General features: G+C 36.7%; 1 protein-coding gene across 2 annotated transcripts in view; it reads right to left on the bottom strand.

Annotated features, from left to right (window-relative positions):
- FER (FER tyrosine kinase) overlaps positions 1-24,178 on the bottom strand; it is a 183,818-nt gene that overhangs the window by 117,966 nt on the left and 41,674 nt on the right. For both annotated transcript variants that reach the window (XM_085212751.1, XM_085212752.1), the window contains exons 6-10: positions 19,250-19,433; positions 16,497-16,634; positions 15,523-15,642; positions 4,881-5,003; positions 969-1,158 (exon numbers count right to left, since the gene is read on the bottom strand). In XM_085212751.1, the coding sequence (XP_085068877.1) occupies positions 969-1,158; positions 4,881-5,003; positions 15,523-15,642; positions 16,497-16,634; positions 19,250-19,433 (755 nt within the window). The remainder of the gene's footprint in view (positions 1-968; positions 1,159-4,880; positions 5,004-15,522; positions 15,643-16,496; positions 16,635-19,249; positions 19,434-24,178) is intronic.

The raw sequence follows: 24,178 nt of genomic DNA, 5'->3' as shown, positions 1-24,178 counted from the left end.
CCTCACCTGCAGTTTATAATCCAGGGGAGAGAATAAACTTTTTACAAGGCTAGACAGAGATAGGACAAGGGGAATGATTTTAAGGTCAAGGAGGGAAAGCTTAGACTAGATGTCAGGGGGAAGTTCTTCACAGAGATGAAGGTTCTGGAACAGGCTGCCCAGAGAGGCTGTGGATATCCCATCCCTGGAGGTGTGCAAGACCAGGCTGGATGGAGTCCTGGTCCAGTTACCAAATCTGGAGTTTGGTGGCCCTGCCTCTGGCAGGGGAGTTGGAAATTGATAATCCTTGGAGTCCCTTCCAACTCAAGCCATTCTATGATTCCATGATTACTATCTCAACACAACTGCATATAATTAAGAAAGGAAAGTCCCAAAATAGTAGACAAGTATGTTTTAAGATTACTAGAATCTTAAAAATTAACACAAGTTTATTTTTATTGGAAAGAGCCATCTAAAATTAAGAGGCCATCTAAAAATAAGCTGCAAGGAATTGGGTATTAGCAAGTAAGAGTTAAAAGGAACGATTACAGTATGTGAAGTTAATTTCTCATACATATTATATGCAGTATTCCAAAAGCTTTTATCTGTTAGTTTTCTGTCTACAACTGTGAATATATTGCTTCAACAAAGCCAACAAAATTATCCATAACTCATACTCATGTTTATTAAATCTATTTAAAAATTTACACTTTTAATTATAAACCAATCTAATGAGAAGTTAAATCTCTAGGGTGCATGAAGCCAAATTAAGTCTGCAGATATACAAAGAGTAATGTAAATTATTGCAACTTAAAAATAAATAGATAAGTAATAAATAAAACCACACAATTGAATTGTTTTTCCAATGAGTCAGTTTCTGAAAATGTAAAGAGGAGTTTATTCACTCCAGTCATCTATTCATGTGTCATGAAATGCTGATCTAAGGAACAATATATGATAGTAAGACTGTATAATTCAGTAAAGCTTACCATAGAAGTGACTGATCTGGCATCTTCTTCATAGTTCACTACAGGTGGTGGTTCTTTCCCATCATTCTCTTGCACTTTTTGTTCCAGTAGCTCTTTCTGGGCTGCAAATTTAGCCTCAGAGCATCTTAATTGCTGAACAGTTTGTTTAAGTTCCTCCAGTGCTTGCTTTTGGCTCAGCAAGAGAACAATACTGAAAAGAAAAAATTTAAAATTTTTTAACTTAATTTTAAACTTAAAGTTTAAAATTTTTAAACTTTAAAATGCACATAATTTATGAAAGCTTTAAAAAAAAAAAAAAGCATTTTCAATACTGGAAATCTGTTACAAATCATTTTTTTTTCTTGTCTTCTACAAGTGATTTTCAGTCTGCTCTGCATACTTCTCTGTTTTTCAACAGCTATTGAAATCATATCCCATAATCTACTTGTGGTCTCACTTACACCATTATTACACAGTATTTCACCATTAACATACAAGAGAACACAGGAATATTTTCACATTCCCACTTGTTACCTTTGACCTTATTCCAAATGCAGAGCAACAGCTGCCCTCAACCACTATACGTTTTCATTACTGTTTGCATAAATTTACATTCTGATTAACCTCTGGAGTTTAAACCTGGACAGCAATCTTCTAACCTCAACTATTCTGTGACTCATTTGGATTTATTAAAACATCATTACAGAAGTGCAATGCAGAATGCTGCATGGATTTACTACTGTGTCACCTCATCTTATCAGTTAGTTCTCTTCCAAGTCTGAATTTCAGATTACTATTTAGTTACAGTTATGCTTTCTGTTTACTTTCTTGTTTTCAGTCTATTTACTGATACTTCTTCTTAAAGATATCTTATACCTCCTTCCTTTCTTACACTGATAGACTTCAAACTGTTGCCTTATTAAAAAAAGCCTCGTAGAAGACCAAAGATTCTCACTTCTCAAACAACAGTTGCATCACAAATGGCTGTATCAGCTCTAGAAGCTTCCTGGGAAAAACAGTACATGAAACAGATTTGGAAAAAAAAACCTGTAAGTGGCCTTGCAGCTGCTCGTAAAAAGAACTGTACTTGGCTCTTAATTGTCTCCTGTGCCACAGTCAACAAGGTTTTCACCTTTCTTGGAGGCCACTAAAGATCCATTCTGCATAGATTAAAAAAAATAAAAATAAAAATAGCCCCAGACCCTTCAGTTCTCCCAGAAGTGACCCATGTGAATAAGAGAAATGCACACCTAGCACTGAGACTATCAGGTACAAATTCAGCCTTAAAAGCATGAGACAACACCAATGAAATAACAGAAAGCTGATTTCCTAATAATGAATATGCAGAAGACCAATTAAATGAAGGTGCCATAAAACAGATCTTCACATAAAGGTATGAGAGAACACACATGCTCAACTTCCCTAAGTATTCTACAACAGACAATTAAACATTAGCAAAGGACAAGCAAACTGTTTAGGATATCCACCTGGAAGCTAGATGGCTATTACCCTCAATAATTGCCAAAACCAAACATTGAACAGAATCTGTCCAACAGCGTGAATCATCTATGGTACAACACTAACACACTCAGAACATTCCACTTGAGCCCAGAAGCTTGGTCTAGAAAGAAACACAGAATTCTCATAGTCTGAAAGAGCAGATAAAGAAAGTTGAGACACCAGGCCTACCAAGAACAAGGACACTAAAGAAAAATTATAGTATTCTGTCATTCTGTACGCTCTTAATTTGGAGAAAAAAAAGAAGTTTATAAATTATTCCTGACTACCAAATCCATTTTTCCTACTTCAGAAATGAAGTTGTTTGTTGTACTCATGAACAAGGCTCAAGCAGTTCTGTTGACACCACCCAAAAGACCACTGGAAAATCCTGAAAAAAATCAAAAGCAAGCCTCATAATTCTGTATATCCACAGTTTTAGCTCTGTCTGACAAAGAAAGGGACACAATCTTGTCTGCTGAAGAAGTTGCTCTGTCATAACTCACATACAGACACAAAACATTGTGTAGGCAGGCATATAGTGATTGCACTACAAGCCAAAAGTCATGGATGGCAAGATTACTCCTTCAGAAACTGATCCTGAGATAGGTAGTTACTTGAACAAGTTCCAAAGTAATAAGAGAGACATCACTGGTGGCAAAAGATAGAAAGCCATATCCCAGGATGTGTGCATTGTTTCAAGTTAGCAAAGAACAAAACTCCTTGCAGCAGCCAAATGATCTTTTGTGTGAAAAGAATGAGTGCAGTGTATGAAGACGTAAGTGGAAGACTTGAAAAATAAAGTTCAGCATGAGAAAGCAGATATTTAAAAACATTACATGAAGATATGAACTCCTCGAGACAGTTTTCTTCATCTCATCCTCATCAATGAGGGAAAATAAAGACCAAGCATCTCTCCACAAAAATGATGGCTTTCCACCATCAGTAGGACCTTGGTGAAAACATGTTATCGTCTAAAACGACAGTATTCCAAATGCTGAATGGTTGCAACTCATTATGAACCATAGACAAGACTCTAAGTGTTGAAACTCAGGAGTTATTCCCTTCTCAACTGTGACATGATGTACACCAAGAATAGCTACATGACAGTTTGCCCAAATCCATCACAGAATACTGATCATTCCTTTTACATGTGAGGAATTACTATCTACAAAACTCTCTGCCTGTGTCTTTTAAGAGTGAATCCTTGCGAGATCGAAAGAGGGCAGCAAATGGGAAAGTGATTCACTCCAAGATGCACTTCAACATGTGCTTTAATGAAAAGCGCAATAGGTGTAAAACTCAATTCATTGTGCCGCCATAATTAGACACTGAGAAACAATACCCAGTGCAGACTGCTACAGATTACTCAAAGGAGCCTGCACATAGCAAGAAACAGAGGGAGAGTACAAACTACTTTCAGAGAGATGAAATAGACAGCAAGACAATGAAGAAGCATTCCTATGGTAAAGCAGAACAAAATCCATCCAGTCCAAACCGTTTATCCTGTAAGAAAGTAAGGCAGGTCAAGAACTGAATAAATGAAAAACGTACTGTAAGTGTCCTTCGTCAATGAAAGAAAATTTGTCTAGTCAGTACTGTACACTTACATAAAGTTCTGAATGTGAATGAAATGCATTTGGCAGTACCAACTGATAAGATGCCTTCTAAGAGCTAAGAATGTGTCTACAGCAGATGAAGATCACCTGAGGTATTGCATTCCAATTTCCTGTTACTGTAAATCAGACCAAGCGTTTAGTAAGACTACGACTGATCACAAAAAGAGCTAGGGAGACATCACTACAAAAATAAAGGTTTTATCTGTTACAGTAACTTCACTTAAGATTGGGATGTGAGTATGAAATAGAGGTGAAAGATCCTACCCTAGAAGTATCAATTATAATAAATGTTTTATTTATGACACATAAAACAACCATTAAAATCTCACCTTCATTATTTATTGAGCATTACCACAAGGCATTGGTTCTACATTCACTATTCTGAAGCAAATGCCATGAAGAATGAACTCGACAACTTCTAAACATTACTGCATAAGAAAGATTATACAGCTTCCACATAACTGAAAAAGTCTTCCACAAAATCACACGTATACAACAAACTATGTCAAACAAGGAGACAATCTGAATTGATTTTTTTTCTTCATACAGGTTGAAGTTACAATGCTAAGAAAAGTTCAGTTACTGAGCTACCATCAATATGACAACAAAATTAAATTAATAGAACTGCTCAGTTCTCTAATTAATTAGGATCTGGTGTCAAGAAGGCTTATTTTAGAAGTTGAAAATGTATTGTTATTCATAAGTAAGAATACTTTCTCAAGCAGAACAAGACTGGAGATTATTTCTTATTTAAGAGAATGGCATTACAGACATTTTCGTTCACATTATTACAACCGGAATTTTTAATTCCACTTACTCTGACTTCTTTTCACAAGTCTTAGAAGAGTCTTCTATTTTTTTCTCTAGTTCCAACACAAGTTCCTCTTTGCTCAAAAGTGTTTGCTGTGTTTGAATGAGTTCTTCTATTACTGTTTTTAACCTGTAAGACATACAATACCAAAATCCATGGTGTAAATATATAGAAACTGTACATATTTGGGATCTTTTATTTCCCTAAGAAGCATTCATTTCTAATTTTTAAACAGTTCTATACTAAGCTATGCATATCTACAAGGTTGCAAAATGATCTATGCCCACAGGCTCTTCTACCAAGAAAACTTCAACAATAAATCATGATGAGTTCTGCGGATTAAAGCCTTACTAACATACTGCTGATATCTGAGATGCTTCATGAAATTAATAACTTTCTGATTGCGTAAGTACTTTTTAAGTAAATACACAGAATTGATAGCTGGGATAAAATAAGAAAATAATGAAAAACCTCTAGAGATAATGAAAGAAGAAACAAGTCCTACATTATTAATTAATGCTACACTTGTTTTAAGAGCAAGCTGCATACTTCTCTTAACTATTTTTTTAAAACTACACAATCTTTGATAATAAAATATGTTAAAATCAAACTACTGTTAAGCCAGGAGAAAAATTTCTAAAGAGTGCCTTGTGCATTCATATAGAACATATACGTGTTGATGAGTGCCAAAAAGTGGCATATACATCACTACATAAGTAGGTTGCTCCGAAAGTAATGCCTTCTATTTAATTCCATGGAAAGTACAACAGATACAATGAGCACAATAAAACTATTTGATAGAGCACATTCTCTGCTACAAAATACGTGCAATGTAGTCATCACCATCAGCTACATATTTTCACCAGAGATGAACAAGTGCCTACATGCCACATTCATCAAAACCTGCAACAGCAGAAGCAACCCGTGGTTTCACAGCTGCTATGACAGCATCACTGCTGGGAAAATGTCAGCCACACAATCTTTTGCTAGCCCAAACGATGACAGCCAGACGGTGCTAAAACCGGACTGTAAGATGGGTATAGTAGGACAGCTCATCCAAGACTGACAATGTGCTCCGTTCTTTCTCTTTAAACTAGTATGGGGTCTACTGTTACCAGTTTGCAAGAGAAAGGTCGTCTTCTTCTCTGGCCTGACTCTGGAAGTTCAAGCCTTCAGCTTAGTCAGAGCCATGATACAGCAGTCCAAAGTTAATGGCTTGTCTGGGTTCCAGAAAATCCAGAAAGACCACCCCTTCTTTACCCAAAAAACAGCACACATCACTTTACTCATTCAGGACTGCATCTTGAGCCTTTTCTTTGAATTCAAGCCACCTCTTCATGGATTGCCACTTTGATTCTGGCTTGTAGTGATGACATCATGTCTCATCACTAGTAATCACAAAATCATAGAACTGCAGGGGTTGGAACGGAGATCATTGAGTCCAACCCCCCAGTTAAAGCAGGTTCCCAAAAGTAGGCCACACCAACAGGCATCCAGACCGGTCTTGAATATTTCCAAAAAAGGAGATTCCACAACCTCTCTGGGCAACTTGTTTGAGTGCTTTGTCACTCTCACTGTAATGAAGTTCTTCCGCTTATCTGTATGAACTTCTTATGCTCAAGTTTTTTGACACTGCTCCTTATCCTATCACAACACACCACTCAAAAAACTCTGGCCTCATCTACCCACCTCCTGCACTTTAGATATCTACAAACATTGATCAGATCCCCTTTCTGTCTTCTCCAGGCTGAATAAACCCAGGTCTCAGCCTTTCCTAGTATGAGAGATGCTCCAGGCCTTTCATCATCTTTGTCACCTCCCTGCTGGAGTCCTTCCAGAAAAGTCCAGCCTTTTTTGAACAAGGGAGTTCAATACTGGACACAGTATTTCAGATGTGGCCTTAGAAAGACAGAGTAGGGGGAGAAGATCACCTCCCTCAACCTGCTGGTCATGTTCTTATTAATGCATCCCAGTGTATCATTGACCTTTCTCACTACAAGGACACACTACTGGCAAAGAAGATAAAGGTTAGTAAGAAAAGCTGTTTTAAGTATGTCAACAGTAAAAGGAAGGCTAGGGAAAATGTGGGTCCCCTACTAAATGAGGGGGGGTATTGTGGTAATGGAGGATGCTGAGAAGACGGAGATAATGAATGCTGCCTTTGCTTCTGTCTTCAATCAAAGAGTCCTCTCGGGAATCCCAGACCCTGGAGATAAGTGAAAGAGTCTGGGGGATGAAAGGCTCCTCTTTGGTGAGGAAGGAGATGGTCTGAAAGCGTCCTGGCAACATCAGTGTAGATCCATGGGCCTCAATGGAATGTATCCACATGTGCGGAGGGAGCTAACAAAGGTGACTGCTGAACCACATGCTATTATCTTTGAGAGATCTTGGAGAATGGGAGAGATGCCTGAAGACTGGAGGACAGCCAACGTCAATCGTGGACAACAGGCTGACTGTAAGCCAGCAGTGTGGTGGCCAAGAAGGCCAACAGCATCCTGGGGTGCATTAAAAAGACTGTGGCCAGCAGGTCAAGGGAGATGATCCTCCTTCTCAACTCTTCCCTGGTCAGGCCTCACCTAGAGTACTGTATCCAGTACTGGGCTCAGAGATCTGAGTCTGTTCAGCCTTGAGAAAATTAGACTGATAGGGAAACTAATCAGTGACAATAAATATTTAAGGTGCAGGAGGTAAAAGGGCAAGGCCAGACTCTTTTCTGTGACGTATAGTGATAGGACAAGGGGATGGGGCCACAAACTGAAGCATAAGAAGTTCCACACAAATGTGCACAAGAACTTCTTCACGGTAAGGGTGACAGAGCACTGGAACAGGCTGCCCATGGAGGTTGTGGAATCTCCTTCTCTGGACATATTCAAGACCCACCTGGATGTCTACCTGCGCAACCTGCTGTAGAGAGCCTGCTTTGGCAGGGGCTTGGAGTTGGTGATCTCTAGAGGTCCCTTCCATCCCCTACAATTCTGTGATTCCGTGAACAGCTCAGTACATCCTGACAAACTGGCACACAGTGTTCTTTCTGTTCCTATGTAAGAATTCATGGGATCCACCTGCATAAACTTTGTGATATTCCAATACTATCATCATTGTTCCCAAAATGCTGCAGCCAATATATCAGCTCCGTACAGAGTTTCCTGGTCATGATCCACCAGTTTGTATAGATGAACCCATCAACACGCATTTCATGGTGTGAAATCTGTGTATGGCCACCTGGTATGTGGCTTATCTTTCATGTCTCTGCCATCACTGCTAAAACACCACCACCTCAATGTGCTAATATCCACTGTTTGGTCTCCGTAAATATGCTGAGCAAGCACTGAGGAATGTCAGTGGGTGGCATTTTTTCCATATGGAGAAATTCCATGACAAATCTTTGTTTCATTCACATTTCCATTGATGCCAGATGCCATTTTGTCACACCACCTCTCTGCTGCCAGCTGTTGCACAGCAAAAAAACATAATGGAATACTGGGGGGAATGTTCAAATCCTACTGTCATACTACCAACATTCACTTCTGATGTCATGGGCCAGTATAATAAAATAGAAGGCATTACTTTCGGAGGAGCATGCATGTGCATACACATGTGTCAAGAGTGGAATGATCAAAACACATACAATACGTACTACTACACAAATATGTTGCCCTAAACCATCCCAAAATGGTGAGTGGCAAAGGACAACAGAGCAATTTACAGAGACTCTAGGAGCTGTGTCCAATGTATCATTTATACCAAAATAGTTTGATCTTAATAGTGAACTAGTTTTCCTGCTGTATTTTACACAATATACAAAAGAATATACACAATATACACAAACAAATACGTTTAAACATATTCTTTCTTCAGACAGTCCTAGAAAATGCAAGACAAATGACTACAAAAAAGCCATACAGTGAATGATAATAAATTGCTTCCCAAATGAACAAGCATCTGCATGTTTATTTTTAGAAAAAAGCAACATAACATATTAATATCTCTTTTTCTAATAAACAATTTTACTGTTATTAAATTATTAAAGTCTGTACACTGAACTTCTCAGAAATAAGAATTCTTACACTCTCTGATTTAATATCAATTATCAAATGTTAATACCTTGCTTAAAAATTAATTACCAATTCTTTAACTGAATCATAGAATCAGAATCATAGAATTACTCAGGTTGGAAGGGACCTCAAGGATCATCAAGTCCAACCGCAGCCTAACCACAGTACCCTAACTCCAACAACCCTCTGCTAAATCATATCTCTGAGCACCACATCCAAACGGTTCTTAAACACATCCAGCGACGGTGACTCAACCACCTCCCTCGGGAGCCTATTCCAATGTTTAACCACCCCTTCTGTAAAGAAGTGTTTCCTAATATCCAACCTAAACTTACCCTGGCACAACTTGAGGCCATTTCCCCTCGTCTTGTCACCTGTCACCAGTGAGAAGAGACCTACCCCACTCTCACTGTAAGCATCTTTCAGGTACCGGAAGAGAGCAACAAGGTCTCCCCTCAGCCGCCTCTTCCTCAGACTAAACAGCCCCAGCTCCCTCAGTCTCTCCTTACAGGGCTGATTTTCTAAGCCCTTCACTAGCCTCGCTGCCCTTCTCTGGACCTGCTCCAGCACCTCAATGTCCTTTCTGTATTGAGATGCCCAAAACTGAACACAGTACTCGAGGTGAGGCCTCACCAGTGCCGAGTACAGGGGCAGGATGACTTCCCTAGTCCTGCTCACCACACACCTCCTGATACAAGCCAGGATGCCATTGGCCTTCTTGGCCACCTGGGCACACTGCTGGCTCATGTTCAGCCGACTGTCCATCAGAACACCAAGGTCCCTTTCCATCAGGCAGCTTTCCAGCCACTCCTCCCCAAGCCTGGGATTGTTGTGACCAAATTGCAGGACCCGACACACGGCCCTATTGAAACTCATGCCGTTAACCTTGGCCCATCGATCCAGTCTGTCCAGGTCCCTCTGTAGTGCCCTTCTCCCCTCTGGCAGATCAACACTCCCTCCCAACTTGGTGTCATCTACAAACTTACTGAGGGTGCACTCAATCCCCTCATCAAGATCATCAGTGAAGATGTTCAACAGAAGCGGCCCCAGTACTGAGCCCTGGAGGACACCGCTCGTGACCAGCCACCAACTAGATCCAACTCCATTGACCACAACTCTTTGGGCCCGGCCATCCAGCCAGTGCTTCACCCAGTGGAGCGTACACCATTCAGACCATGGGCAGCCAGCTTCTCCACGAGAATGTTATGGGGGACAGTATCAAAGGCCTTACTGAAGTCCAGGTAGACCACATCGACAGCTTGATCCTCATCCACTAAGTGGGTCACATTGTCATAGAATGAAATCAGGTTTGTCAGACAGGATCTACCATTCGTAAACCCATGCTGACTGGGTCTGATCCCCTGGTTGACCTTTAATTGGTCCATGATAGTTCCCGAGATTATTCGTTTCATAACCTTCCTGGGCACTGAGGTGAGACTAATAGGCCTGTAGCTACCAACTGAAAATACTGTTTGTTTTTTTTGGTCAGCTTTCTAATCAGTATTTTAATCAACACCGTTGATTTTCATCAACACTGTATTTGGCTTAATAATTAAAATAAAGGAAACAGATGTTACATCTATAAATTTGCATGTAAGATCAATGTATTACATTCTTTATGAATAGAGAATGACTTCTTAAATACACATTCTACATGTGCTGAAACAATATGAAACTGACCGATGATCTTGAGTTCTAAAAGCACTGGCTTTGATTGCCTAAATTCCACACCAGAAAGTTTCTGCAGAGGAGAACAAGCTTCAGTATGTACCAAATATGGATACAGTAAAGCACAAGTATTCAATAAGTTAAAACCAAACTAATGACATTGTTCATCACTGTAATATATGATTGCACATATGCAGAATCAACACATTGAAATGCTTTAAAATTTCAAAAATATCTAATTTTATATGACAGCACAAGATTGAAGCGGAGTATCGGTGTAGTTCTTTTGAAAATTTCTGAGACACTTTAATAGCTGACAAGCATAAACTTTCATTGTAATGCTTTTTGGAATTTCCCTATACCATTCCGAGAAAATCATCAATGTGTATCAGGAGACACCACATCTCCCACACTACTTAGAAAGATGAACTAGTCAACATTCCATCTAGAATGATAGAATCCTTACGAGTTGGAAGGAACCTTTAAAGGTCATCTAGTCCAACTTAGCTGCAATGAACAGGAACATCCACAGCTAGATCAGTTTGCACAGAGACTGATCGACCCTCACCCTGAATGCTCCAGGGATAGGCCTTCCACTAAATCTCTGGGTGACCTGTTCCAGTGCCTTACCACCCTCGCTGTAAAAGTTTCTTCCTTATTTGTGGCTCTCCGCTGGACAGATCTGTGTTTCTCCTGTACTGAAGACTGCACACCTGGATGCAGTACTCCATGTGAGGCCTCACCAGCACTGAGTAGAGGTGCAGGATCACCTCCTCTGACCTGATAACCATGCTTCTTTTGATGCAACCCAGGTTATGGTTGGCTGTCTGAGCTGCAAGGACTCACTGCTGTCTCATGTCCAGCTTTCTATCTATCAGTACCCCCAAGCCCTTTTTGGCTGGCCTGTGCTCTTATCTTTTCATTCCCAACTTGTATTAGTAGTGGATGATGCCTCAACCCAGGTTCAAGACCTTGCATTTGGTTTTGAACCTCATGACATTCTCCTAGGCCCACTGCTCAACCCTGTCCAGGTCCCTCTGAATGGCATCCTGTCCCTTGACTGTGTTGACCCTACCCCACAGCTTGGTTTAATCAGCAAACTTGGTGAGAGTGCACTCGACCCCACTGTCACTGTCACTGATGAAGATATCAAAGAGTACTGGTCACAGCACTGACCCCTGGGAGACACCACTCATCGATTTCCATCCAGACACTGTGTCACTGACCATCACTCTCTGGACCCGATTTTGCAGGCAGTTCTAACATCCACTGAATAGTTCACCCATCAAATCCATAGCTTTCCAACTTGGAGAGAAGGATGTTGTGGGGTACCATGTCAAAGGCCTTACTGAAGTCAAGATAGATGATATCAGTGGCTCTCCTCTTGTCCATTGATGCAGTGACACCATCATAAAACGCCACTAGGCTAAAGTAGGATATGCCCTTGGTGAAGCCATACTGGCTTTTCCGTATCACCTCCCTGTCCTCCATGTGCCTTACATGGCATGTGGATCCATGTGCCTTAGATTCCATAGGATCTACTTCCCTGCCAAATTTTTAGTTAAACTTACCTAAAAATATAAAACTGAACCCGTTTAATCATTACTTATTCTTAATTATATTTTAAACTCACATACTTTATTCAATTCTCCAGTAAGTAATGTACAAAGAATTGTCATTCTTCCGTGATACACTCAACAAATCAACTGATTTAAGCAGAGTTATTGAATTTGGATCAATACACATATTTGAATCTCCTCAAAGTGCTGAAAATAAATACAGTCTGTGTACTGGATCTAGCTCCATTTTGTCAATAATAAAACTAGTTCCACACAGAAACATTCCAATGTACTTACAAGATGCAAGGCACCAATCTCAATGCTAAAGCTGACTTCAACTGCCAAATTCTTACTCTTTTAGCACATACAGAATGGATATTTAAGAAGTCATCATCTGTTGATAAATATACTGAACTTATTTGCAGATTTCTAATAATATGCATGTCACTGGTAAAAATACTTGCTTTCTTTTGTTTTCTTCTAGTGGCTCTAAAGCATGACTACAGTAAAAAAATTCTAAAAAGCAGTTAACAACGCACATCAGCAAAGGCAGTCTGAAGAGAACTGAGCAGTTGCAAGTTCTCACTTGCAATAAAAAGCAAATTTTAAAAATAAAAACAAACTCGATTATCAGCTTTCACTGGACTAGGAGATATGTAGTCAGTCTCCACAAAAATACGCACTGCTTAGCATGTTCATAACAATCCAAATTAAAAAAAGTGACAGAGAATACTGATACAATAGTATCTGAATGTGAAGAACGTAAGATCCAGAAAAATCCTAATACTCTGAATTATTTTACTACTGGATTATCATCTAGGTTAATTTCAGTACATACTGAAATAAGCAAATATACAGAGGGAAAAAAAAACCCATAATTTTACTTATGCAATGAATAGCTCTAAGCTGACCAGTACCACTCAGAAACAACACCTCAGAATTATAGTAGAGACTTTGAAGACAGTGACTTGATTCTCTGCTTCAATAGGAAATCAGATGGAATAACAATCCTGGATTTGTTAAAAATAAAGTAGAACAAGAACATGGAAATCCAAAAATCTCAAAAAACCAGACAGTAAACTGGAAAATGCTTAATGACAAATGAAAAACTTGATAAAAGGTACAAGTAAGTTTTGTGAAAGGGGTAACTACAGGTAAACACTATTCTGAAAGAAAAAAAGATAAGAGTAGGATTATGACAAGTTTAGATTATCATGAGTGGAAAGGAGTAGATTGTTCGTATTTTCCCCCCAAAAAACAAGATCTTAACTGTCAAAAAGTGAAACTGAAGTTAATCATCTGAGTTCCTTGATCAGAAATTTTGTGGACAATAGATTTTTGTACAAATTAGAACTGATTTGACAAAAATCACAAAAGTAAAATATACCTAATAATATTACAAACAAATAATACTTCAGACCCTAAACATTTTCTAGCTGAAAAATACGACAGGCTAGGAGATAATAGAATAGCTGTCCTGTTACTGTTCTCCTCCATAGTTTTCCTTGTTGGTCAGTGTTAAGAGAGTTGGTTAAGCCAACCTTTGGTGTGACCATATTATACCTAAACTTTTTTGCCAAAATAAGCTACAATAGAAAATGAAAATCTTGAAGAAGGCAATGTTTATAAGTAGTGTTTATTTCTATTCTAAAAATATTTTCATGCCATAAAACTTGTCTTTCAAATGCACAACATAATTTGAAGTGGATGAACATCAAGTTTATAAAGAATAGACAAGAGGTTGTACTGAAAATGTGTTTATCGAGACAACTATGTAGGTGCATATTTACAAATATAAATAGGCAGAACCTTGACAATCTTTTTTTACAAGAAAACTAGCCTCTCATATGTTTTACTTAGAAATGTTAATGTTTTATTCATAAAAGCAAAAAAAGTTATTACTTTTTTGAACTACTGAATGTAGAATCTTAGGAAAAAAATAAAGATGGATCAAAAAGACTGATTTAATAAGTGTATTTTTCCTGTTACTGAGCTAAAGTTGATTTACATGTACAATGTTTAAATACCCAGGGATGATCTCAGTTTAGTAATGAATGTATAAGTAAATGTATAAATAAATAAATATGTTAGAAGCATGCTTAAAGAAGGAAGGGGTTTTAACTATTGTAGGATTATTTGACATGATAGATGAAGTTCCTTCAGTATAAAGAAGGAGGATTTTAACAAAGAAAATTAAAAATTTACATTTGAAAACTTACTTCAATACCTATTTAAGAATAAATTTATGAAAAGACATGCTAGTTAGTGACCTTGAAAAATAAATGAAAAAAATCCAAAGAATCTCTCATGGTAAGGAAGAACAAGGATTAGAATAATCTATGGAAGATACACCATAATGTTTTTGTTCCAAATATCTCACTGCTATGAGAATTCCCTATAATCTTGGTTTTTTGAATAATCTACAGGAAACAATTTGATTAAGCAGAAAAGAAGTTAAAAACCACAACTCACAACTGATCTTACTTGGACTAGTTATGCCTTCTGTAGCACATAAGTATGTCAAGCATGGATATACAATAGAGACACCGAAGAATCACAAACCAATCATTATTCTCACTTTACAGTTTTAAATTGCTATAAGAAATATTAACTGTGCGTGTATGTATATTTTAATCTTTGAAGCAACTACAATGGGCTATTTTATGGAAAAGCTGAGGTTGATAAAATAACAAAAATATACTAAGAATAATAACCTCAGCAGAAGAATTGAATGCCAGTGGCAACTGACTAAAGGTAAAGCTGGTAAAATTAATGAAAAGATTTAAATATGCAATAACCAAAATATGTAAATATGCATTTTATCACCATAAATAAAGTTCCCATAAAACATAATATAAAAGGTATACTTGCTTTAATAAGTTAATTTATTTTAAATTCTAATAATGGATTTCCTTTAGAAAACAAAAGCAAACAGAAATCAAGTGAACTAAAACATTTGTGAAATTTCTCTGGATGGTAATTTAAGTCACTGATGACATCATTGTACTCAATGGCTTCTCAGTGGATTCCGGTACTTTTTCCTAGACTACTAAATGTGGAAACAGTTTTGGGAAGGTAAATAAATGTCTAAGGAGGATTAATGATGCATTTGGGGCACTGTATAAAATAACTGCAGAGGAAGTGAAACTATATTGAAAGCACTGGCAAGTTTTCAGAAGGTCTGGGTATGTTGTGCAAACAAACAATAAGAACAGAAATCAGTAGGAGTTTACAGCTTGAAAATAATGATTTGAGAAAACGGACCTTAAAAATGAGAACATAGTAATGCAAATGAATTGAATTAGCATTTAATATAAACTATGACAGCATTTCCAAAGGATGAGATTTTTGAAAAAGTTGACTTACATGACTTGTAAACTTTCTGCTGTTAGGTTATTCCACATGATCTCATTAGCTTGAAGGTTTTCATTTTCTTCTAATAAGGATGTATCAAATTCTATTTCTTGTTCAACAACTTCTGAAGATCTAATTCATAAAATAAATATTGTATTTATAAAATTGGAATACAGTTAAGATAGAACATAGTTAAAGAATAGAAAGCAGCAATTGCATATACCTTCTCTATCCTTTGAATAAAGAATACAGTCTTAAAAACACCTGAGCATAAAATAAAATACAATTTTTTGAATTAAGTTCATAGGATAACCAAAGTTTCTCAGAAGATATCTATTTGCACAGGCCATTGACCCTGCTATAAACCTGCACCTGACAATTACCAACTCACATATGTTAACAGTAAAGTATAAAATAAGGGGTCTTAGAACTATTTCCATACGTACCTATCTGAAGTTACAGCTCAATAAGTAGCAAATGCAGTATATTTAAAAACACAAGACTTTACTGCATTATCTGCATGCTCTGTTGTTTCAGGCACTGCTCACTCTGTAGTAATCATAATGTACACTGTGATGCCTAACATTCACTTTACTCACAATCAGGATACTGAGAGAAATAAAGCATAAACACATAGCACTACAATGGATGCAAACTCCAACCAAATATACAGCAAATTAGATTGCACTGAAGCTGGATCATAATTTATAGTCCACTGTCAGTGACCAAGCTATGACTTTTCACATGCAATAACATTAACATGGATTTTGATTTTCTACAACAGTCAAAGAGGTAGATGGTTAAACAAACATCTAGCAGCATTCTGTACATGCAAGTAGAACAACTTTTCAAATTAGGATAAAGTTTTATAAGTAACAAGCTGAAAGAAAAACAAATTCAAGTCTGATCACTCAAGCAGTATTGCAGTTCAACGCAATATTTACTCAAAATAATACGAACATGCACACCAAGATAAAAATGTGTACCTGTGAGTATCTATGAAGTCATTATACTCAGAATTAGGGTCTATCTGTTCAACCGAAGTCTGGATCTCCTTGTGGACATTCACAATCTCTTCTGTAACAAGACTGGTGATCTGGCTATACTCATCCAAGATTCCTTTTCTAGAGAGGAAAAAAAATTCTAGTATAACATGGCACTGAAGGCATAGATGGTATTGGAGATGCTTCAAAGTTTCAGTTTGCTGTTTCTATAAATTCTTGTTGCAACTGGCTAAAAAGGGAAAAAATAAGACAATGCATATTACTTAAAACAATAACAGAGCATTTGTGGCCTTTTCTTTATAAATTGTCTATAATTGGAGATGTCTCTAAGACCATGATCCTTGTACTGACTTCCAAGTATATAGAGTAGATAAATTAAAGCTGTAGAGATTACAAGAAAAAGGAACATACACAACTTATTGATGACACTCTTTCACAACCAGAAGAATCATCATGCTTGTCATAATCTACACTAAAGCATCTCATGCACTCCTGAATAACAAAATACATTCTGAAACATGGGAAAATGAGTTGAAGAATGAGAATTTCCTTTCAACAATTTTTTTCTTCACTTTTATTTATTCTTTATCATACGGTATTTTATGAATTTGTTATTTAGACAAAAACAAGCACACTTCACTTTGGCATGTAAACTAAAAAAGGAAAAAACATCAAAGAGGAAATTCACACAAGAAATACAAGCCACTCTGCCTGCTAGTCAATTCCAGAAGTGGGGAAAATAAAGTGATTAATCACCATGTGATTAATGGTAATTGGTAAAAGAACAGGCAGTATTTTACCACAGACTTTAAGAGCATCCACTGACATTTCCTCAGAATACTTTCCTGCTCTAAGTTTCAGCTTTCCACAAAAGAACCCTCTTTTTTTTTTTTGACAAACTTGCTGGCTTGCCAAATGTTGAAGCATGGTGAGACTGTTAAAATACTGATGATTTTGACGAGCCAAGAGGAAAACGCAGAGAAAGAGGTAATAATACATTTTTCCTGGGTATGATCTTAACTATGTTTATTCAGTAAAAAACATTGCTTGGATTTTGCAGTATTTTTTCTGAGGAGAAAAGGAACAAGATAAGTCATTAAATCTTGCCTTGCCTGTGAATGTGTCTGAAAAAGTTCCAGAAAATAGTTCAAAGAGTGCAACAAACAACAGGCCAACACCAGCTACAACAATGCTATATCTAAAAGAAAGGGAATCAATGATAATTACTATCTATCTACATAAAAACCAAACTAGCTGGTGTGCAACATCAGAACTAGTAAGGAATTATATGGCAACAACACCAAGCTCCACATATGAAATCACCATTTCTTTTTGTAGAATTAAGCCATGATATCAGAAGTCAGTGATTTCCCAATCAATTCAGATTTAACTACAGAAAGTTTTAAAATTGACAAATACTTTTCAAGCTTATATTCACAAACAGCAAATGCAAGTGGGCTCAATAGTTCCTTTTTATACAATAAAATTCTTCAGTGTATTACTTTAACTCACATTTCTGGAAAAAAAAAATCAACTTAATTACAATTCAGAAATTTAACTGCGTTCTCTTGTTGTGATTCTACATACGTTAAGATTAAAAAGACTTAAAGTATTACAGAGGTCTACTTAATTTAGATTCTTGCACCAGAATTAATGACAGTAATACAATACTGATAACGGGGCCATTAATGTCTACTTCGCACAAGAGTATCATAACAGAACACTGGAACAGGCTGCCCAGAGTGGTTGTGAGGTCTTCTTCTCCAGAACATTCAAAATTCGCCTAGATGCGACCTAATCTAGTGTGACCTAATCTTGTGTGACCTAATCTAGGTTTTCCTGCTCCAGTAAGGGCATTGAATTAGATGATCTTCCAAGGTCCCACCAATCCTGACATACTGTGATTCTGTGATAGTGAGCACAAAATCTACAATTCTCCCTCATTTCCTATTTGCTGACATAAATATAAACACATATTTCTGTAAAAGTAAGAAAATGAGTTACAGAAGATTGCCTCATATCTAACTGAACAATAGCTATAAAAAGAAGAAATCATTTTGCCTTTTAGCGACTTACAAAACACCTAAGAAGAAGACCTAACCAACTCTTCAGGAACTCTTCAGGAAAGTGCAGAGGCAGCATGGCAGCTACAGACCAGAAAAGAAGGCATGATGTCTGTTCTCTAGGATAATCAGTTTACACATCTTCTGTTGTAATATAGAGAATGATCTTCCAGGGAAAAGGTAGTTGTATTTTAAAAATAAAGATTGGATTCCTCACAGTAAGGTTAGGTTTACATGATCCTCTTATTTCCCCACACATTTGACCATGCATCTGTCTGGTCTGCCTCCAAAATGACTATCAAGATGGCTGGACAGTTTAAGCAAAAGTTTTTAGTGGCAAAATTTCATAAAAATAAGACTACTAGAAAGGTAACAAACTTCTATATTATTCCAGATGAAGGAGAGGATAAATTGTAAACACTAATTAATCTGTTAAATTGAAAAGTTAAGACAGTGTCCTGCCAAAATGCATAAGTACTCCCTCAAAACTACTGCCTGTATTTGAACAGACTTATTTATGCACAACTATTGTCAACTGAAAGTTTAAAACAGTTTTTTTCCAGTACCCATGATATACTAATTAATTGATTGCAGTTTACTAATTTTTAATAATGCTATAAACTAGAATACTACACACATTTGCAAGTAAAAATATGTAAGAAAATATCTTACAGAGCTTTAATCATTTCTTCTTGCATTTTCTGTAGTGAATCAAGCAACAGAGGAAGCGTAGTGTCATAATATTGGTGCTGATACAACTGTGCTCCTTTCAGTGCCAATACATACTGATTATGCAACATATGAAGCTTCATAGTGGCTTTATCACATCGATCTTTGGCTTTCTCAGTCTCCTTTCCTAGGGGAAAACAGAACCAAAACAAAACAAAAAAAGAAAAGGTGAATTAAAAATACACAGATTTGTGGGTGGCATAAATCTAATTGATATCTAATTGATTCATAATAGGCTTGCAATTTTTTTTTATTATTATCCTACAGAAACATCAATCCAAGATATTTGGTATTACATGCTTTTTTATTATTATTACTAGTTGGAAATACAACTTTTCCAAAGTATTTATCTGAGTTAATAAATTTGACCATTCTGAAGTTTCCAATACGACCAAATCTCTTGGTTTTCTTATTCTAGGTAAGAAAAAAACTACTTTTACTTTGACAAGAACTCTTTATCTAAAAGTGCATGAAAACCACTGTCTACATTGGTATAGAAATAATATAACTGTCAAGAATAAAGACTAAAAAATTCACACACACAACTATTGAAACACTAACATTTCATTTGCCCCAAAGCGAACAAACATTTTAAATGAGGAAAATAAGAGATGTCTTGCTAGCTGAGATTTACACAGAAGTTGTCATTTATTTTGTGCAAGCACTCTAGTGCTACGTATCACCCCAAGCAAGCACTGACGCAGTCTCATATTAGTAGCTGAACTCCAGCACTATTATTCCTGTACAAAACTCAGCTTTACTAACACTTAACATTTCCTCATCACTGTCAGTATACTGATCAGGAGGACAACGCTGCATCTTAGCTTTATCAGATCAGTTCAGTGCTGAACCAGAGAGCTACAAGGTACTTCAGAAGGTCATCTATTCCACTCTTAGCTACAGTAATTACAAAGATACGTGACATGTCTTCCTAAAATCTCCAGGGACAACTATGCAACTTCCCAGTACAATTCAGGGCTAGTGCTGTATTAGCTGAAAACACACCCCTATCATCTAATTCTTTCATTCTCCAATACAAATCTACAAATTTAAACTGTTGCTTATTTTACCCATGTGTGACATGAAAAACAGATTCTATAGCCCTCTGTAACTCACCTTTTATGTAGCAGAAGATAATGCAGTCTCCTCTTCCACCCAATTTTCTAATCTTTACACCCTATCTTCTAATCTAATCTAATCTAATAACACTAACCAAGCTATAGCCCTCCCCTGTAAATCCTGTTTTCCCTTTGTGCCAAACAGCTCACAACTTTACACAAGTGTAACTTCAGGTAAAATTAAACTTTGGAAGCCACAGGGTAAACTGGTAAACTACACTCCTATGCCCCTTCCACCCCCCCCCAAAAAAAAACTTTTTTTGAACACCATACAATCATGCTGTAAGGTTAGGAGGCAGTTTGGCTATCAGCCCTATAATGAGGCTAGGACCCAGAGTCCATCCCTTCCAGTCATATAGGTGAATTGCTTGCATCTGTGCTCCCAGTGCTCAATCACTGGTTCAGGCTGTGAGTTAAAGGTTCCCATACACATGTTGGCACTATCTGAAACTCTATAGCTATCTTCCAATGCACTTTAAATCCCCTTAAGGTATAGTGATACCTGTAAATTTAACAATCAAATTCTAGATCCAAGTGATGATACACTGAAAGACCGCCCACAACTAATCCCAACATACATCCTGCATGATACATTATTCTGACAGGACCCCCCTTAATACCTATTCACCTACCAGCTTTATGCCAACAGCTTTACACCTTTACTAAAATATTTCCAACCTGATCATGCACTGCCCTAGTCACTGTCATGAAAGGATAATACATTATATTGATGATTCCTTACTGTGACTTATAAGATCTTCCTCATATCCTTGTTATAAAAAATCAGGTATTTATTGTCTGATTACTTCTTCCAGGAATTAAAAGCATTTTAAATGAATCTTTACCTGCAATTATCAATTGCAGATTCACAATTATCTGCACAAATTAACATATACTAACTAGAACAATCTCATTTAAACTGCTGCATTTCTTTTAATTTTAAATTAAATAATAAAAGACTATTTTAACATGTCAACTACATATCAGAAAGCATTAGAGAAAAGAAAGGCAGAGCAGATTAAAAACCTTAATGTATATTTTGAAAAGCTGAAATTTTGTTGAACAAGAAACAGACAGAAGACTGGACTGTATACTCTGATAAAATACAGAAACACATTAAGGCATGTCAAAAAAAGTTGAGAGACAAACTTCTAGAATAGCAACAAATTGGTCCTCTTTCAAATACACAGGAGTCAGTAAGCTTGTCAGAAAGTCTAAATGATAGTTAGCTATATAAAAAGAGCTGGAAGAAAAAAACATGAGTATTTTCCATTCATGTTCATTATGAATGACATTCAGAATTTTCTATGCTGAAATGTCTCTTTATGAAACAGATAAATAATCTCTCCTCTGAGGCGTCAGAAATTAACAGGATTGGAAGCTGTTTAGCTTTAGAACTCTAAAGGTATCAGAGAATGTTGTAACAGAAATACTGTGACCAGTTTTTAAAGGAAGAAGTAGGCACTCAGTAGATAGCCCTCAGAAATATTAGTTGGGGCTTAATATATGAGGTGATGAAGATGGTTGAAGATGTTGACTCAAGCTAATAAAAAAAAAAAATCATGCTTCACTGGAAGACTTTTTTTGTTTTGCCAAAACGTAAGAACACTGAGCTATTTTTTCTAAATCAAACCTGTATCATTTGCAGGGCAGAAAACAGACAGCATGGCCAGAATAGCATTCCAGAACTTAGAAACTGCTGAACGCATCTGACACCAGTGTACCAAGACCACAGGACAGTGGGATAGCATAGTATCCCACTTTCCCATTCTTTGAGTACTTGGTTGACTATATTACCTCCTAACAAAAGACTTCAGCAAATCCGAGAATGAATCGAAGTGTAATAAACACTCACCTTTCAAGTACAGTAGGCTATGGCATCATCTTGGCTGCTGACAGACAAAAGACATACTAGATGGTGTTTGTGGAGAATAAGAGGCATGTGAACATGTAAAGATAATGGAAAATGACTGAAGAGAGTTTGGAGGGGAACCCATCAAGTAGTAGTTAGAGTTCCGGAACTGGATGAAAGAGGACAAGGCAGAGGACTGGATGACAGGACAAGGAAGCTGGAACTCCGAACTGGAACAACTCAGTTTTGCTTAAACATGGGAAACCGGCAAAGGATGTCAAGATGGCAGCAGAGAAAGAAATGTTGGACTGTTTAGATTACATAAACCAAAAGTATCTCCAAATATTACAGTAGAATTAAGAGCTTAAATCGTGCAGCTTGTCCACACGTCTTTAAGCTGCACACTCTATCAGTTAAACAAAAATCAACATATGTAAAACCATACAGAGCTCCTTCAGTAAACATCGCAACAGAGAGCCTTCAACAGCTAAGCTAATCACACCACTAATAATCACAACTACATTAACTAGAGACTATCAGCATTGTATCACTCTCATGACACTTGTTAATGGCTAAACTACTCCTTTTTATGCTGTAAGAACTAAATGCCTTTGCTATTCATTACTCATTGGGAAAATACCTCCAAGAATTCTAAACTATACACATTCTACCATACACATTCTACTTTCAAATGCAGTCTCTGAACATGTAATTAATAAAAGAAAGGTAGCTATTTCAGTATAAACAGTACTATTCCCATACTTTATTCTTTAAAGCAGAAAAATGCAGTGAGGCAGAGTACACAGTTGCTCTGTGTGTCAATTAACAGTGAGGAAAACATCAAATTTTCTTTATCTGTACATAGAATTTTATGAATAGATATAATACCATCAGTTGTCAAATCTGTTCAATGTTTATAGAAACAAACTGAATGTACAATATGTCAAGTCATAAACAGTACTGTGAAGCTTGAAAAATTCAATTATGAAAGTTTGACATTTGCAAAGAAAAGGTTGGCATTCTTGTTAAACTATTCCAGAGAATCAAGTATTTCAATTTCTGTTAAAAACTGTTACATATAGTACAGGAGCCATCCAGAATAACTGTCGTGGGGTGTTTTATACTAAAAGCATAGATTCACTTACAATGGCAAAACTGGACAACTCTTTAGAACTAAGAAAAAAATCAGCTTATAAAGTTTATTTTATCATATTTTAAATAACTATTAATCCACAGTGAAAACATCTCAAAGAAACTGACCTTCAGAAAACAAATACTGCACAAGCAGAAAAATTTCGTATATATTTTGGATTAAAAAGACATACTTATACTGAGGACCTCAATTTTTTCTCCTTATAATTTTTATCCTCAACGTTTAATGCTTGGTCAAAAGTGTTAAATAAAGGCTTAAAATCTTTTATATATTCATTATTTTTAGCTATCACCAACTTCAATAAAATATAACATTTGTAAATTTACATTACAGTTAATACTGTTCTATTGAAATTGTTAAACCGTAGTACTTTGCAGTACGTGCAACATATTCACTCATTTGCACACAAGGATTTATCTACTGAGGGGTGGTATCTGTAGTACAGTACTTAGGAACTAGTAGAAGTTTAGCTGTTCAGATTTCAAATTCAGCTTCATGATAGTGTGGGTTAAGAAATAACCAATACTCTATTGTTTCTGCACCAGCAGATTCCAGTTAAGCTTTTCAGTTTAACAGTATCAGCTAAATATCAAGTAATAGCCAACAACACAAGTGAAGATCCGAGAGATAAAATCATTTTATTACAAATTTATCCTTTTGAAAGAGAAAATGCATGCAGTGAAAATCAAAGGTTTGACCAACACGGAATTCAAAGCATTCCTCTTGAAGTCAAAAGTTCAAATAGAAAC

The sequence above is a fragment of the Meleagris gallopavo genome, chromosome Z, assembly GCF_905368555.1.
Source record: "Meleagris gallopavo chromosome Z, MGAL_WU_HG_1.1, whole genome shotgun sequence".
In the NCBI taxonomy this organism is placed as follows: domain Eukaryota; kingdom Metazoa; phylum Chordata; class Aves; order Galliformes; family Phasianidae; genus Meleagris; species Meleagris gallopavo.
Note: the sequence above shows the minus strand (reverse complement) of the source record. Positions and strands in the feature narration are given on the sequence as shown.